The sequence below is a fragment of the Schistocerca cancellata genome, chromosome 2 (genome assembly GCF_023864275.1).
Source record: "Schistocerca cancellata isolate TAMUIC-IGC-003103 chromosome 2, iqSchCanc2.1, whole genome shotgun sequence".
NCBI classification, from domain to species: domain Eukaryota; kingdom Metazoa; phylum Arthropoda; class Insecta; order Orthoptera; family Acrididae; genus Schistocerca; species Schistocerca cancellata.
In genome coordinates this window covers 778,401,995-778,418,368 of record NC_064627.1, presented here as the reverse complement: position 1 = coordinate 778,418,368, position 16,374 = coordinate 778,401,995, and the positions used below count along the sequence as shown (strand labels likewise).

Here is a 16,374-nt window from a genome sequence, read left to right as displayed (position 1 = left end):
GTCTTTTCCTCCTCCGTTAATGCTGCCACAAATGGTTTAGGAATGTTGGCAATGTAACACGTCGACATCAGCGTCTGATGAAAACAAATGGGACCAATAATACGGCACGTAGACACTGCACACCAAACCCCAAACTTCTGATCATGCAATGGTATTTTGTGGAAGTTATGCGGATTCTCCGCTGCCCGGAGTCTGTGAGTTGACATAACCACTTACGTGAAACCAGGGTTGGTTGGTCGGTTGATTTGGGGGAGGGGACCAAACAGGGAGGTTATCGATCCCATCGAAGGATGGGGGAAAGAAGTCGTACGTTCCTTTGCAAAGGAATAATCCCGGCACTTGCCTGAAGCGATTTAGGGAATTCACGGAAAACCTAAATCAGGCCGTCGTCCTCCCTAATGCGAGTCCCTTGTGCTGACCATTGCGCCACCTCGTTCCGTGAAACCAGGGTTCACCAGATGTAAAGAGAACAGACTCGGTAGAGATGCAAGTGCAGGTCCACGTAGAGTATTCGTGTACGTGATCGATGTGATTTGCCGGTCTCTTGCGACAGGCGTCGGGTTGATTTGGTAGGACTCTGAAGCATTTGCTGGTGAACTGCAGCCACGTTTTCTGCTGTGTTGGCACGTTTTTTAACTTGTTCAAAACAGAGCCTGTCTGTCGCCATTTTCGGACCAAGAGTCGCATCGCTCGCTTTGCTGGCACTTTGACAACATTGAACTTCTCAGTAAACAATTGACCACACAGTTTCCACGGCTCTATAGTCACCTAACTTTCCACAACCAACACCCGGTGCTCCACTCCAAGTACCATCATCCCCTTTGCAATGTTACACCATCAGTGACAGCATACACTGCGCTCTGAACCAGCGTGGATCGCGGGCGGGCGTCGAAGTGGTGTGCACGTCATAGGTATGATTATATGCATACAGTCACGTCCAATCATATCCACTTGTCCGGGACACTTATTTTCTCCACCCTGTATATTGGCTATCGTTGTAGTTGAAAATGAAACAATGCTTTTCATTGTTCATTTAGTTCATGCTTTAGTGGTATCTAGTAGTAGTGTGTAGCAGTATTGTTCGGAACGTGTTTTTTAACCTTTTTTTAACTGCTAAAAGTGAAATACGTAGGTACCTTTTCCGTTTATGATACGTAAGATTACATCTGATCCAAACCAACATATCCACAATTAAAGATTTCCAGATGATTTTACTCTTTTCGTTCGTTACTTTGAAAGACATTATTGAACACGTTCAGCACAAGATCTTCACATCGTCTGCATTAACATTAAATACGGTTACGAAATGATATAATACGTCGTATTCGGAACCAAGCGATATCAGCGACTGTTAATACGTTATTTTGTAACTCCAATGTTGTTTCGAGACGCGGTACGAAGATCGAGAAGTCCGTGCTGTGTTAAATGTGGAGTGTGAGCAGTATAAGAGTAAGTTTTTACCTTTATAATTACAGAATTACCAACAGGTAATAAAATTGCATTACGATGTGTAGACACTTACTTGTGGAATAAGTAATTTTAATTACCTTTGTCCTTATTGATTAATAAAGATGACATTGGATACATTTGAATATTGCTCTTGGCGGCGATCTATACAGTCACCATCTGACCGACATCTAGGATCGATTATTATCGATCATCGAAGTTTAGACATTGATGATAAAATCGAAATCAGAACCGATGTTTCCCAGCACCTCACATTCCTGTATTGAGACGAATTGTGTGGTTGCTGTCTAGCTGGCATACACAAATGATCACTCGCATTTGTGAAAGTAACGTTGATGTTAAAGTAATTGAAGCTCACACTAGTTATTAACCTTGGAAATTACTCCTATTGGGTCACACAGTATTCTCTTGTACGTTGTTTTGTCAAAACGTAAGTTGTCCACTAAGCCGACATGCCTGTGCTACTATTACTGTTTTCGCCGTTACAGGCAGACCAGCAGGAGTATTACAATGTGTATCCTGAAAATAACGTTAGACTCTTTATCTTGCGCTGCGCATATCGCAAGCGACAACGGCGCAGACGGAATCTATAAGAAGCATTCGACGTAACATGCGTAGTTAGCATCTTCTGTAGTGCAATCAGTCGCCCACAGTTGTCGAAGCTTGAAAATGTCTCGCTACAGCACAGGAGTTGCACACGCACAGCTAAAATATAATTTTAAATAAAAAACCTGCTGCTGCTGGTAGCTCTTTTGAACGTTATTCATCATGTACATCATTACTCTGAAAATGCTTTTAGGGACTTTCTCGCTGCGTTCGTGCAGGTAATATTCGCGCAAACAATGTTCACCCTCGGCGCGGTGGCTGTTGGGAGCGATCGTAAATGGGAAATGCCTTTACGGTCGCCCCCATCAACCACCGCTCCGAGTGTCCACTTAGCTTGCACGTATAATAGTTTGGATAGCAATTAATATACGTTGTATCTGAAAGGGAATAGGAAAAAAACCAAACTTTTACATTTTTGTAAGTGTTCTTTGATGTTCAACCCGCGGGTTATCATTAGCAAGATTCGTACTGGACATTGGTTGAAAGTATCTAAGTGATAATGCTTTCACCATTTGACCTCTTCGATTTCCTTCTGGTTACGCTACTTCAGTTAATTCTTTGCCGCTCTTTGGAAATTACTTACATTGCGGGTTGTAGTGCATGAAAAGAATATCTATGTATCATATTCGTTATTTGGCCATACGGGTATCATATTAATGCCTCTTACGTGGTATGCCTTACTGTGTTCTAATTTCGAAGGACAATAATGAATCATTTTTATAAAAAAGGGCTAAACAGCTGAAATTGCTGCAGTTTTTTCTTCATGGAAATAAACTAGTCAAATGGCAGAAAGTATTTTCTGTTAGTTCTGCGTGACCGACTTCAAATGATGATGATGATGATGATGATATGAAGAAGAGAATCAAGGCTAAAACTTCACCACAGTTAACATACCGACAGTTCCGTGCAGTTCATTAAGTCTGTTATTACCAGACACAGGCCGAAAACAATAGTCTGAACATATAATTTATGTCAAGCGTTCTTTTCTCTTCGCATCTTAAACGTCACAAGTATTTTAACGCATTCCTGCATACGAAAGTGAAAACGTAGCTTTCGCGATTTTTTTGAATTGTCATACTTGAAAGGCTGATGTGAACGTTTTAATACTGACATTTTCGATAACAGGTAGTGTCTTCGTGGTATGAGTAGTAATTTCATGGCTACAGAAGACTAGGTACCTTTATATTTAAGTTTCGAAATAGAGGGCATTCTCGTCTTGGCTCTACTCGTTACTTTCTACCGCATCTTTCCTTCCTTGATAAACGCAAGGGAAAGGCTAGATGCTGGTGTGAGGGGTACAGCGTGATGATAAAAATTCTCTCTTTCACTGTGGCAGAAGAAGTTGAAAGCGAAACCGTCATGCACGTGCATGCTGGGCAAGAGACTTTGAGCAGTAAAGATCATAACGTATTCTCCACTGCGCAGTGAAAGTTTAGTTCCGAGAACCACCCCGAGACTGAGACCAAGCCATTATCCGAGGTATCCTTTCTCCCAGCAAGCAGGTGAGCTTACGAAGTGTCTGGAAAGTGGGACGCAGGTATTGACGAACTGACTCTTTGAAACAAGGAAGATTAGGTTGTAACATCCAGTCGACGACGAGGTCATTAGAGATGGAGCACAAGCTCGGATTGGGAAAACACGGGGAAAGAAATCGGCCTTATCCTTTTCAAAGGAGCCATGCCGGCCTAGCGTCGTAAGCAGTTTAGGGAAATTTAGAAAAAAAACATGTATCTGTATGGCCGGACGAGGATACGAACCGCAGTTCTCCCGAATACGGGTCGAGTGTCTCAGCACTGCGCCACGTCGCTCGGTTTGAAGCTCCGAATCAAGGCGTCTGGTGTGCTCGGATGCATCAGATGGCAAAGTATTTCCCGTGAAAGGAAAAACGTCCAAGTTCGAGTCACACGACGAAGCACTTCTTTATTACTGGAACTGAGTTATTTGCCGAATGCTCCACGCGCCCTCTCTCTGCTGGTGGAACAACGAAACCAGGACAGACGCCGACCCTTTATGCTCAGAGTGTTACCCGCATGCCATAGACGCTGATTGTACACAGTGTGTCATCGAAGGGCATGCAAAGTAGGTGGGCAAGAAAGGACGTGTTTATCACCATAAAGAAATAAAACCGCACACTGGAATGATTAATCGCTTTATGGCTTCCGCATACTCCGTGGCTCCTCACTGTCTTAAAAAATGAAGATATAATCCAAACCGTAATATTTTCTGCTGTTTTCCTCTTTTTATAGTTTATATCCACACATTAAATGCACTGCCAAACGCAGATTCTAACCTTGCAAATTTTACAATGAAAACTATTCTTACTAGCTATACAACACGTCTGCATTATAGTTTCCATTTCCTCGGCTTGAAAATTGCGTTGAAAACCGCTAGAGTGTTAATCAATGGGGGAGTGAATCAAGTTGAGGTATTTCTAGAATCAAGATGAGGTATTTGTTCACTTCTTTCTTCCCACTGAAATGTACTTAAGATATTTTTTAACATACGAAAATGAAATTGACAATTTTGTTCCTGGCAGGGGGGCAGAGATTGAAGGAGAACGCAATACGTTGTTTATGGACAGACGAATGGTATCATGTAACGGATGCTGTGTTGAAATCACGCTATGTTAACCCTTTCATCTGACCCGTCTTATGCTTAAACGATCAAAGTACGCGGTGATTCATGAAGGGAATGACTTCCTCTAAAGAGTCATCAGAGAGCGAATGGGGAATGTAAATAATCTTAGAATAAATCTGACCAAGTATCTCTCTATGACTTCAGTTCGAAACAACAAGTAGGTAATGAAGTGTGTCTTATATTAATGTCTTTTATCGCTTAATCGATAAAAACCTCCGTTAGCACAACTGTAAGAGTTCGTCTGTGCAAATAACAGCAGTGACGTTTATTTAAAGGCAGTTCACGTGAGTCAGACCTCAATGCCAGAACAGTCCCGCACTTTAACCGACTGGTTTCATGTCCAGTTTGTTAAACCGGAATATAAATTTAAAGATGAGGAAATATTTAACACACTACGCTTAGCGTCATACTGTACAATGAAATCAGACTTTTCGGCCGGCTGTGGCTAATCATCCTCATTGTCTCAACGAATACGAGGGCTGTTCAGAGAGTATCCGACTTCTATTTATAAAATCTATGTTTATTCAGATGCAGTTGTTTGACGCTAGTTACCTTCATAGCAGTCCCATTCAGCTTCTAAATACCTCTCCCAACGCTGCTGCAACTGCTGGAAGCTTCGCTGAAAAGACTGTTTTTGTATGGTGCGTAGCTGCACTGTCTAATTTTGTGTAGGCCTAATGTCTTCCCTATTCTGAAATCTGGCCCCTTTCGGAGCCTTTTCTAGAATCTTTCTCACGTTAGGGAAAAGCCAGAAGTCACTCGGTGTCAGGTCAGGGGAATAGGAAGGCTGAGAAACCACAGCCGTGCTGTGTTTGGCCAAAAAACTCTGAATTAATTGAGGACTAAGAATGGGCGGGTAACTTTGTGAGGGTGTCAATTGCCCACTGCCCACATGTCCGGCCGTTTGCGTCTCACTGCTTCACGAAGGCGACGCAGAACCGCTTGGTTGTCCTCCCTGTTGACATTATTACTTTCTGAGGTGTACTCGCAATGGAGCGCACCAATGGAGTCAAAAGAGACGGTCGATATGATTTCCACATTGCTGAGACCTGCCTCGCCTTTTTGGGTCTCGGGGATGATGGATGATTCTGTTGTGATGAATGGAACTTTGTTTCTGGGTCGTACCCATAAGCCCAGGACTCATCACCAGTGATCACTCTCTTACGGAAGTTGGGATTGCTGTTCACAGTATCCAATATGTCCTGTGCGATCTCCGAACGAAGTTGCTTCTGATCAGTTGTTAGCAACTTTGGCACAACTTTCGCCAAGTTCCTCCTGAGGGCCAATTTTTTTTGTTAAAATACAGAGAATGAATTCAATACGAACTGTATACCCTTCTGCAAGTTCTCTGATCGTGATTCGTATATCCTGCTTCACCAGCGTCCTTACGTGATCAAGACCAATCTCACTTCCGAATGTTCAGAGCCTACCTCAACGTGCTTCACTCTTCGCTGATAAGCGACCATCTTTGAAGCGATTATAACACACCTTTATCTGCGTGGTACCTATTGCATCGTGCCCAAACACTTGTCGAATCTCCTGGATTGTTCCAACTTGAGACTCTCCGAGCTTAAAACAAAGTTCGATGCATATGTTCTACATTTTCTGCCATGTTGCTCACAACACAAAATACGACGACTACCACTTACATGCGTTCACTTGTACACTACGCATGGCTACAAAGAAACAGCAAGCGCACCCCGATACCATTCTTGGTTTCAACCATAAAAAAGAAGGTCAGATACTTTTAGAACAGCCCTCGTAGACTCGACAGCTGGTCTCAACGTGGGCACTTACTCCATCTCGCGGTACGACACGATACAGCATACGATTATATTAAAGCTCGGCCGGCGTCATTTCTACACGGAGTCAGCAGTACCGACCTTGTGCAGGTGCTCCAGCGCCAGGATGATCTCGCCGATGTAGATGCGGACCTCGCTCTCGCTGAAGTGCTCCCGCTGGTACAGGTGCGTAAACAGCTCGCCGCCGCTCACGTAGTCTGCAACAACAGAAAGGGCACTATTAGCGAGGAATCCCAAGGAGAGTGGTGGCAGTGTGTGAGCAATTCCGCACAAGCACCTGTTTGCAGATATTCCACTGTCAATAAAATTGATTAGGGCATACATGAAATGTCACTGCCTGTGTTATTAAGGAGTACTACGCAATGTTCCTTCGCATGCATGCATGTCCGAAGAAACACTGCGTCGTATTTCGTAACAACACTGGCATTGCTATTTCGTATTTATTGGCCAATGCTAGGCCCTCGACTTTCAATAAGTATGTCCTTCCTGGACGAGAATATACGTAACGTAAGAGTAAAGGTTGTGTATTTTGGACAACGACATATGGAAGTGTGGTCTGGCAGTAAATGGTGCACGGATAGCCGAAACTGAGAAGGCGACTGCTCGCGTAAAGCAGGAAATCCGGGTTCGACTCCGGGTCCGGCACAAATTTTCATTATCGTCATTCCATTATACAGGATATGTTTGTATACTTCCGCATTTCAAGCGAAATTCGCCGCTAAGTGTAGTCCGAACTGGAAGAGAAAACTGAACTGTAGGAAAGAGGAGGAAGAAGTTTTGAGACTTGACAATGACATTTTAATTATCTGAGAGACGAAGACGGAGTTGGAAGGTTAGTTGAACGGAGTGGATAGTGTCGTGGAAATAGGTTGTTATATGTACATAAACGTAAAACAAGTGCAGTGGAGTGGAATTAAATCAGGCGATGCTGAGGTAATTACAAGAGGAAATTAAATCTACAAGTAATTGTTTATTATTACGTGGACAGAAAAGTGACGATGGTCGAAGTAGAGAGGATATAAAATGTAGAATGGACCTAGATAGGGAAGCGTTCCTGACAAAGAGAAATATGTTAAAACAGAACATAAATATAAAGATGAAATATTTCTGAAAGTATTTGTCTGTGATGTAGATTTACTTGGAATTGAAATGTGGACGATGAACAGTACAGATAAGAAGAAAATACAAACAAGGCTCCAGAAGAATGCTGGAGATTAGATGGCTGGATCGTGTAAATAATGAGGGAGATAACGAAATTATCAGGGGAGAAATAGATTTATAGTAATAATAATGAGCGTATGGCATTTGTGGCCGGGAGACCCCTCGCGGGGCGGTTCGGTCGCAGCTCCACAAGTTCTTTAACGCCACTACGGCGACTTGCGAGTGAATGAGGATGAATGGTGAGGAAAGTCACACAACACTCAGTCATCTTGAGCACAGAAAATCCCCGACCCCGAGAACGCTACCGCAAGACCACGAGCCGCTGACAGATTTAAGGTGGCAATTGAATAAATGAAGGGAGAGACTGTTAGGACGTATCCTTAACCGCCAGTTTGATAATGTAGTAATGTAGGACAGAATGTGACGAAAGGGGAAGGGGGGGGGGGGGGAAGAGTGTTTGATGAAACCTCTGGAGGGAGAACAAAGCCTGACTATACCAACATGTTTAAGTGGCTATGGGTTACAGTAGTTACGCTTGTATTACGAGGCTTGCAAGGATAGACTAGTGTGGAAAGTTGTGTCAAACCAGTCTTCGGACTAGAGACAACAACGGCGTCACCCTGCTAGGTTCACGCCTAACAGCCCAGCCCCAGGTCAGTTTGGGACACATTTAATTAGACGGAGCGCCTGGGGGTGCAGCGAGCGCTTGGCGGCAGCCACAGCCAGCCTTGAGTACACACGAGCCGCGCACCCCGTCTCAGGTCGCCGCTTAAGGCAATTAGTATGACGCGCCGCCGCTGGCCTCGCGACACCAGCGATCAATACGGGCCGGTCGCTGATACTCAGCCAAGCTGCACCTGATGAGCAGCCAATCACATGATCAAAATAGTCTTATAAACACGGTAAGGTCGCACCCACGTCCTCTTAGTATATTATTAAAACTGGTCTCATTTATCCTCATGACCGTATCGTTCCTAATGGGATGGCAGTGTCTGATGTTCAACAAGCCGAGGCTGAGGTACCTCAGGGATCAATACTAGGCTCAACCCCCCCCCCCCCCCCCCCAATACACACACGCTCTCAATCCCTCTCTCTCTCTCTCTCTCTCTCTCACACACACACACACACACACACACACTTCGTCGCGAAACTTATGTAGGCAATACTGTTATCTTTGAACTCTTCCACTTGGTCCGTGTTTGCATAGAAAAACAGTACTATCAAAAATCATCATCATCATCATCATCATCATCATCATCATCATCATCATCATCATCATCATCATGTGGGGTTTTTCAATCTAAAACATGCAGAAAATGGCATGGTTGTACAAACACAGTAAAACACTATTAAATTTTTGAAAAGACGAATTGTAAAAATGTAATAATGTTTTACTGTGTTTGTACAACCATGCCATTTTCTGCATGTTTTAGATTTAAAAAACAAAAACCACTGATGATGGTGATATTTGTCACCGAAACTAGTTTCGGATAATAAAGAAATAAACTAACAACAAGGTATTCTGCATCAAGGCGGACTCAATTTCTGATGTTACCGTTTTACTACTTATGCAGGCTTTCGTGGGATAGTTACAGTTTTTCTTCAAGTGAGTGGAGGGATGCTCTTCGCTCCAAAAGACAATGCTGCATTTTAAAGCACGTTTGAACTTCAGCTTTCACCTACCCCTATTCCTCAATAATTAGCCAATGTTTCCTCGTGTCACCCTTGTTTCCTCTTATCTTCCTCCACTCCTTCCTTCCTGTTTGTATCTTGTGATTTTAAGAGGTACCCTGAAAGTTCACTGATAGCATACTCGGGAAATGCGACCAGTCTATTTAGGGAGATAACGTATAGAACTCTCGAGCGACCTGTCCTAGAATACTCTCTACAGCAAACAGCAACAAGGGATACTGAACGTATGCAAACAAGGGCAGCACAGCTTATGACAGTGTTGTTTGGCCTACGACAAAGTGTCCCGGAGAGCCTAAGAAAGCGGAACTGGCGGCCGCTTGAAAGCAGACACTAACTGTCCAGTGAAAGCTTAACACAAAGTTTCAACAGCCACTACTTAAGGGAAGAATCCAGGTATGTACTGCAGCCACCTACGTATCACTACCGCAGAATCAGCTAAGACAATATTAGCCTAATCACACCGCGCACAGAGGCGTTTCAGCTGTCGTTCTTCCCAGCTCAATACCCGAATGAAAAGCGAAGAAGGCTTAGTAAATGGCATAACTGGAAAGAATTTTTAGCATGCACTTCAATATGGCTTGCACACTACAGATTTAGAAGTCCTCATTATATTAATGCATTCAGTCCATTTTTTCCTTATCTCGAGATGTTAAATTATTCGGTCTGCAGATCACTTTCCTTCACCTTCAAATAACAGGTTTCGGCCAGTTACCATCTTGAGATCATTTGTTACAGTTAAGGAGTAACTTGTCGATACAGAACTGCAAGTTTGCTGTGATAACTCAGTCGTAATTGAGTTATGGAAGTCCTGCACCGAGAAGTTACTCCGTAACTGTAAGAAATTGTCTCGAGATGCACAACTGGTCCGAAACCGGTTGTCTGAAAATAAAGAAATGCGATCTGCAGCATGGAAATGGACATTTTTGTACAAATGAAGATCGCGGACGCTCCCCAATGACGAACATGTCTAGTTTTGATGAATTCATTTCCAGTGTCGACATTCTTAATTCTGTACAGTAAACTGCGTCCTCTCATAACGTTAGGAAAACTTTTTTCTGATGCGTAAATGAATGTAGGAACAGCTTCGTCTTTTAAAAAATTTCAATCATGTTTCGTTTTTCCCGTCATATAATTGTCCGAGATTTATCTGATCATTTTGGTAGTTTTGCCTGTATTCGTTTAATATTCACAGGTAGTGTCGCACACTAGATAATTAACACCTTCAGTATTTTCTAACAGTTCTTGACAAAAATTTAGCGATCTTATTGGTTCTTTTGCTTTAAGAGTCGTAATTTTAGATTTTTTGGCTGATACTTTAACGATATATTCTTTACACACACTAACAAGCACACTCGTTTCCTAAAATATCAAAAGAACATCTTTCTTCAGTCACAAATCGTAGGATTTATTGCAATGCTTTTTTTCGCCCATATTTTACAGAAGTAACTTAGTGAACCACACTGGGTAAAACTGAAGTCCTCCACGTGTATCATCTTCTTTGTATAATTAAATATGCGATCGTCTGTGTCTGCGAACACTGTACAACATTTATCAAACAGAAATAAATTTTAAATGCAATGAAAGTCTCCGTTTTCAGATGTTCTCTTTTATCTTTGTGACGTTGACAGGTTCCACGGTAGCACGATGAAGCACCAACAATAAAGCATACCTGCGAAGCACTGACTCAGTGTTTCTAAACGGACCTTACGTGAGCAGTGTTGCCGAAGGAAAATTATGATCAACGTTTGATCATCGATAGAAATTTAAACCAACTCTGAAGAAGGCCGAAGTGTACGCTCCCCACTTTCAGCTTTCCCCCCCCCCCCTCCCGCCCTCTCACTCACTCACTCACTCACTCACTCACACACACACACACACACACACACACACACACACACAAACACACTTTATAAAATACAAGGTCTTGTACCCTTGAATGTCCAGGTGTTACGAAATACAGCAACGACGAAATAACTACGTCGATTACAATTATTGTTAATCATATTATGTACGCATTAAATAAATAAACAACAAAGTCTCGAAAGCGCCTCAACTAGAAACCCACGTACACATCCAAGAGTAGCTTCTTCCATACAATATTGATGGACAGAACATATAGTGCACAGAATGTAAAAAAAAAAAAAAATGCTCCCTCAGTTAACATGCGATGTAATGGAATTACGTCGCGAAGAGGATTACGCAATTTCTCTGTGGGCAACGTTAAACGTATCTTGCAGTAAGCTGTGTGGCACAACAAGTGTTTGGCCCCATTATCCGCCGCGGTGCAGTACTGGGCGAGCGCGGCCAGTAGCGCAGAACGCGGCCTGCAAACCTTGGCCGACATCCGAATCGCCGTATTGCGCGCTGACCTGCTAACGCCTGCCGCCGGCGCCGCAGGCAACCCGCAAAACGATCTGGCCGGCACTGCGCCCTGCTGTCCACTCTTTTCTGCGTCTTTCTTCTGGCCGTTCAGCGAGGAAGCAAATCACTCTGTACGGCTACTTAAAACGTCTGAACGAGTTCACTGTGTTTCACTTAATGAAAACACAGCTGCTTCATCTTTTGGAGCTTTTATTTTCTTCTCGACTTTCGATTACATGGGCGACTTTGTCATCAAAGAAAATAGCCGTGTACCCTTATTTACAGGAGCAATAACCTCACCTCAAGCTATGAGTAGTCGGTAAACACGAAACACTGAACTCGTCGCCGGAATTCTTTGCGCTATTTTCTCTCTCAGTCATGTAACCCTTAGGTAGTCTCTGCCGCCTCACGTACTCATCAGACATGAAGACTTATTTACTATTCCTGAAGTGGTGTTAAAAACAGTGCAAGAGTTATTTTCCTCATTATGAAACGAATCAGTTATTATTACGTCGTTTTACACAGTAATGCCGGCAGGTGTGGCCGTGCGGTTCTAGGTGCTCCAGTCTGGAACCGCGTGACCGCTACGGTCGCAGGTTCGAATCCTGTCTCGGGCATGGATGTGTGTGATGCCCTTAGGTTAGTTAGGTTTAAGTAGTTCTAAGTTCTAGGGGACTTATGACCACAGATGTTAAGTTCCATAGTGCTCAGAGCCATTACACAGTAATACGAGTTGTTTAAGGAAACTTCGCTTTATTTTTCAGACACTTTCACGCTCCACAAAACACAGTACTGGATCACTGTTCTATAAAAATCAATATCTCATGCCAGAATTCTCTGAGTATAATGACAGAGTTACTCGTTTCGCTATCTTGCGTTACATTTCCAAAATAATTTACAGTGGCTCATAGAACGGAGACAAGATTCCATGAAGTAAACAGTGTCTGCACTAAATAAAATATTAATTAGATGAAGGAATCACGCACAGAAAGGTAAAATCTGGCCAATTAGCAAGAAAATGAAAAAAAGTTCTGTGTGCTATTCCGATGTTCTGCCACACACAGAAAAGGTACATCCGAACTTGACGATATGTTTCGTCTAAAGTTTTATAAGGGACACGAAGCTTTATCTAATGATGTGATATAGGTAGCACACGAAACAGAGGCAATGCGATAGATGTGGATTGCATAGTTTATTTGTACTGCTTCCATAAAGCGGTCTTGACGCAGTGGTAACGTCGATTCCCGTCAGATCACCAGAGTTAAGCGCTGTCGGTCTGGGCTAGCACTTGGATGGGTGACCATCCGGTCTGCCAAGCGCTGTTGGCAAGCGGGGTGCACTGAGCTCCGTGTGAGGCAAACTGAGGAGCTACTTGATTTAGAAGTAGCGGCACCGGTCTCGTGAACTGACAAAACGGCCGGGAGAGCTGTGTATTGACCACATGCCCCTCCATATCCGCATCCAGTGAAACCTGTGGGCTGAGGATGACACGATGGCCGGTCGGTACCGTTGGGCCCTCATGGTCTGTTCGGGCGGAGTTCAGTTCATTGCTTCCATGAAACTAAGTCATTTTCCTTTGAATTCTATAATACAGCTTAACTGCAAGCAAAGGGTTATTATTTTCCAAATTCCACAGTGTGTAAACAAAAACGTACATTCTGTTAGTAGCAGTAAATTGGTGCAATTAAAATGTTGACGGTAACCCGATTTCTTTGTTTTCGAATTTCAAATACTGTGCATCCATAAAAATCACCGTATAATTGTCCTCTGTGGTTTTTAGTGACCAGTGATCTACAACTGCGTGCCATGCACAGAGGAAACATTTACCAATTGAAATGTGTGAGGGCGCTCTGCGTACACACATACTCCCCTCTCTTCCTATCGCGTTACTAGAGCTACGCAAGAACCGATGACACCAAATATCTGACCACTTGCAGGTATAGCGGGATATTAGAGGATGGAATACATTTGATTGCTTAGGAATTTATCGTGTGAAGGGATACAGGAGCCTGTTCCACCATCTGGGTACGTAACAGTAATGATCCGTCTCTTACTATGGTCCAGAAACTTTACAGTAGACAGTTCTCCTCGCCGTTTGAACTGTGTTGTAATAAGACCCCAACGGAAGTTTTCGCGAAGAAGACACCTTGCAGAGCGGAAAGCGAGTCCTTAATCAGTATTAAAAAAAAAAAGGCAGTCAGCGCGAAGAAAACCCGTGTCCAAGGCAGCGTGCAGTCTACTCGTTGAAGAGACAAAAGACTGTCTCCGCTTGGAAGCACAGAGACACGCAACAGCTTAACAGTGGCAACGGGGACGAAAGCGTTTCCCAGCGGTAGCCGCTTTCTCGGCGGTTAACGGAGCGATTCGCTACGAAGTGCAGCGAAACTAGCGGGTAAAAGTAGAGGTTATCCGTGGGAAAGCAAACCGGGGGCGGCTGCAGTTAGCGGCACAAGAAGGCGCACCGACGGGAGACTGCCAAGTGAGCCAGGACCCAGTGGTGTCAGCTTTAATGCAGCAGGAAGTAGACCACTACATGGCCGCACCTCCCAGAGTAGTTGCCCTAGAAAGCAAATTGGAGCTCACACTAAACAAGAAGATTACATATCGGATAACCACAGCGACTGCATAGAAGCGATGGAAAAAAAAAACAGATGCCTATAAATATCTAGGGTACAGACAAAAAACAGGAATAGATAATACAAATATTAAAGAAGAACTAAAAGAAAAATATAGACAAAGACTAACAAAAATACTGAAAACAGAATTGACAGCAAGAAACAAGACAAAAGCTATAAATACTTATGCTATACCAATATTGACTTACTCATTTGGAGTAGTGAAATGGAGTAACACAGACGTAGAAGCACTCAATACACTTACACGATCACAATGCCACAAATATAGAATACATCACATACATTCAGCAACAGAACGATTCACATTAAGCAGAAAGGAAGGAGGAAGGGGATTTATTGACATGAAAATCCTACATTATGGACAGGTAGACAATTTAAGAAAATTCTTTCTAGAACGAGCAGAAACTAGCAAAATACACAAAGCAATCACTCATATAAATACATCGGCTACACCACTGCAATTTCATAACCACTTCAACAACCCTTTAGATCACATAACATCAACAGACACGAAGAAAGTAAATTGGAAAAAGAAAACACTACATGGTAAGCACGCGTACCATCTGACACAGCCACACATCGATCAAGAGACATCCAACACATGGTCAAGAAAAGGCAATATATACAGTGAGACGGAAGGATTCATGATTGCAATACAGGATCAAACAATAAACACCAGATATTACACAGCAAGCATATTATTAAAGATCCCAATACCACAACAGATAAATGCAGACTTTGCAAACATCAAATAGAAACAGTAGATCACATCACAAGCGGATGTACAATACTAGCAAATACAGAATACCCCAGAAGACATGACAAGGTAGCAAAAATAATACATCAACAGCTTGCCTTACAACATAAACTTTTAAAACAACACGTTCCCACATACAAGTATGCACCACAAAATGTACTGGAGAATGATGAATACGAATTATACTGGAACAGAACCATTATAACAGATAAACCACCACCACATAACAAACCTGACATCATACTCACCAATAAAAAGAAGAAATTAACACAACTAATCGAAATATCCGTACCCAATACAACAAATATACAAAAGAAAACAGGAGAAAAAAATGAAAAATACATCCAACTGGCTGAGGAAGTCAAGGACATGTGGCATCAGGATAAAGTTGACATTATACCAATTATACTATCAACTACAGGAGTCTTACCACACAATATCCACCAGTACATCAACGCAACACAGCTACATCCAAACTTATATATACAACTACAGAAATCCGTAATTATTGATACATGTTCAATTACCCGAAGGTTCCTAAATGCAATATAACATATACAGTACAGTTAAAAGGAAGTCACGCTTGATCAAGGTCCGCGTCACTTTCCATTTTTAACCAGACCTAAGGTCTGAGAAAGGAAAGAAGATAATAATAATAATAAATAATAATAATACATTTAAATACATACTAAACAGCATGCGGTTGTCAGACTCAGTGTTGAAAGGCATGGGACCATGGTTATAACACATACAAATAGTAACCGAGTTTGGACATTATTCGCAAAGCACATTGGTAGTCCTAACGAAGTGTATGGACCTGAATAAGACAAGAATAATAGTTGCTATTAATCTCTGGGACCATTAGAGGAGGATGCAAAGAAAACAGTTCTCGCATCTAGTGAATGAGGTAACTGAATTTCCATGACATGAAAAGGGCTTCTTTCAAAGTTGACCAGTCTTCCATTTCTACGATTGTAGTATGCAAGTGCAAGTGTTTTCTAGAGGACCCGCTGCAATCGCTGTTTAAATACGATTAAGGTGCCAGGTACCGTACCACCTGCATTACATTTACCAAATAAAAAACATAGGCCTCAAACCAGGTTCGAACCATCGACCTGTTGCATGCTAACCCAAAACTCTATCCATTGCACCGACTGTACAGCACAAGAACAGTGTGCTGACAGAGGTGGCTGTACAGTGTTGCCAAACTGCCTCTCCTTAACGTCCTTTTTCTGCCGGATGTACTCGCCAGACG

General features: G+C 42.7%; 1 protein-coding gene across 2 annotated transcripts in view; it reads right to left on the bottom strand.

Moving 5' to 3' along the window:
- LOC126162627 (ribosomal protein S6 kinase alpha-5-like) overlaps positions 1-16,374 on the bottom strand; it is a 400,316-nt gene that overhangs the window by 17,276 nt on the left and 366,666 nt on the right. For both annotated transcript variants that reach the window (XM_049919248.1, XM_049919249.1), the window contains exon 4: positions 6,594-6,709. In XM_049919248.1, the coding sequence (XP_049775205.1) occupies positions 6,594-6,709 (116 nt within the window). The remainder of the gene's footprint in view (positions 1-6,593; positions 6,710-16,374) is intronic.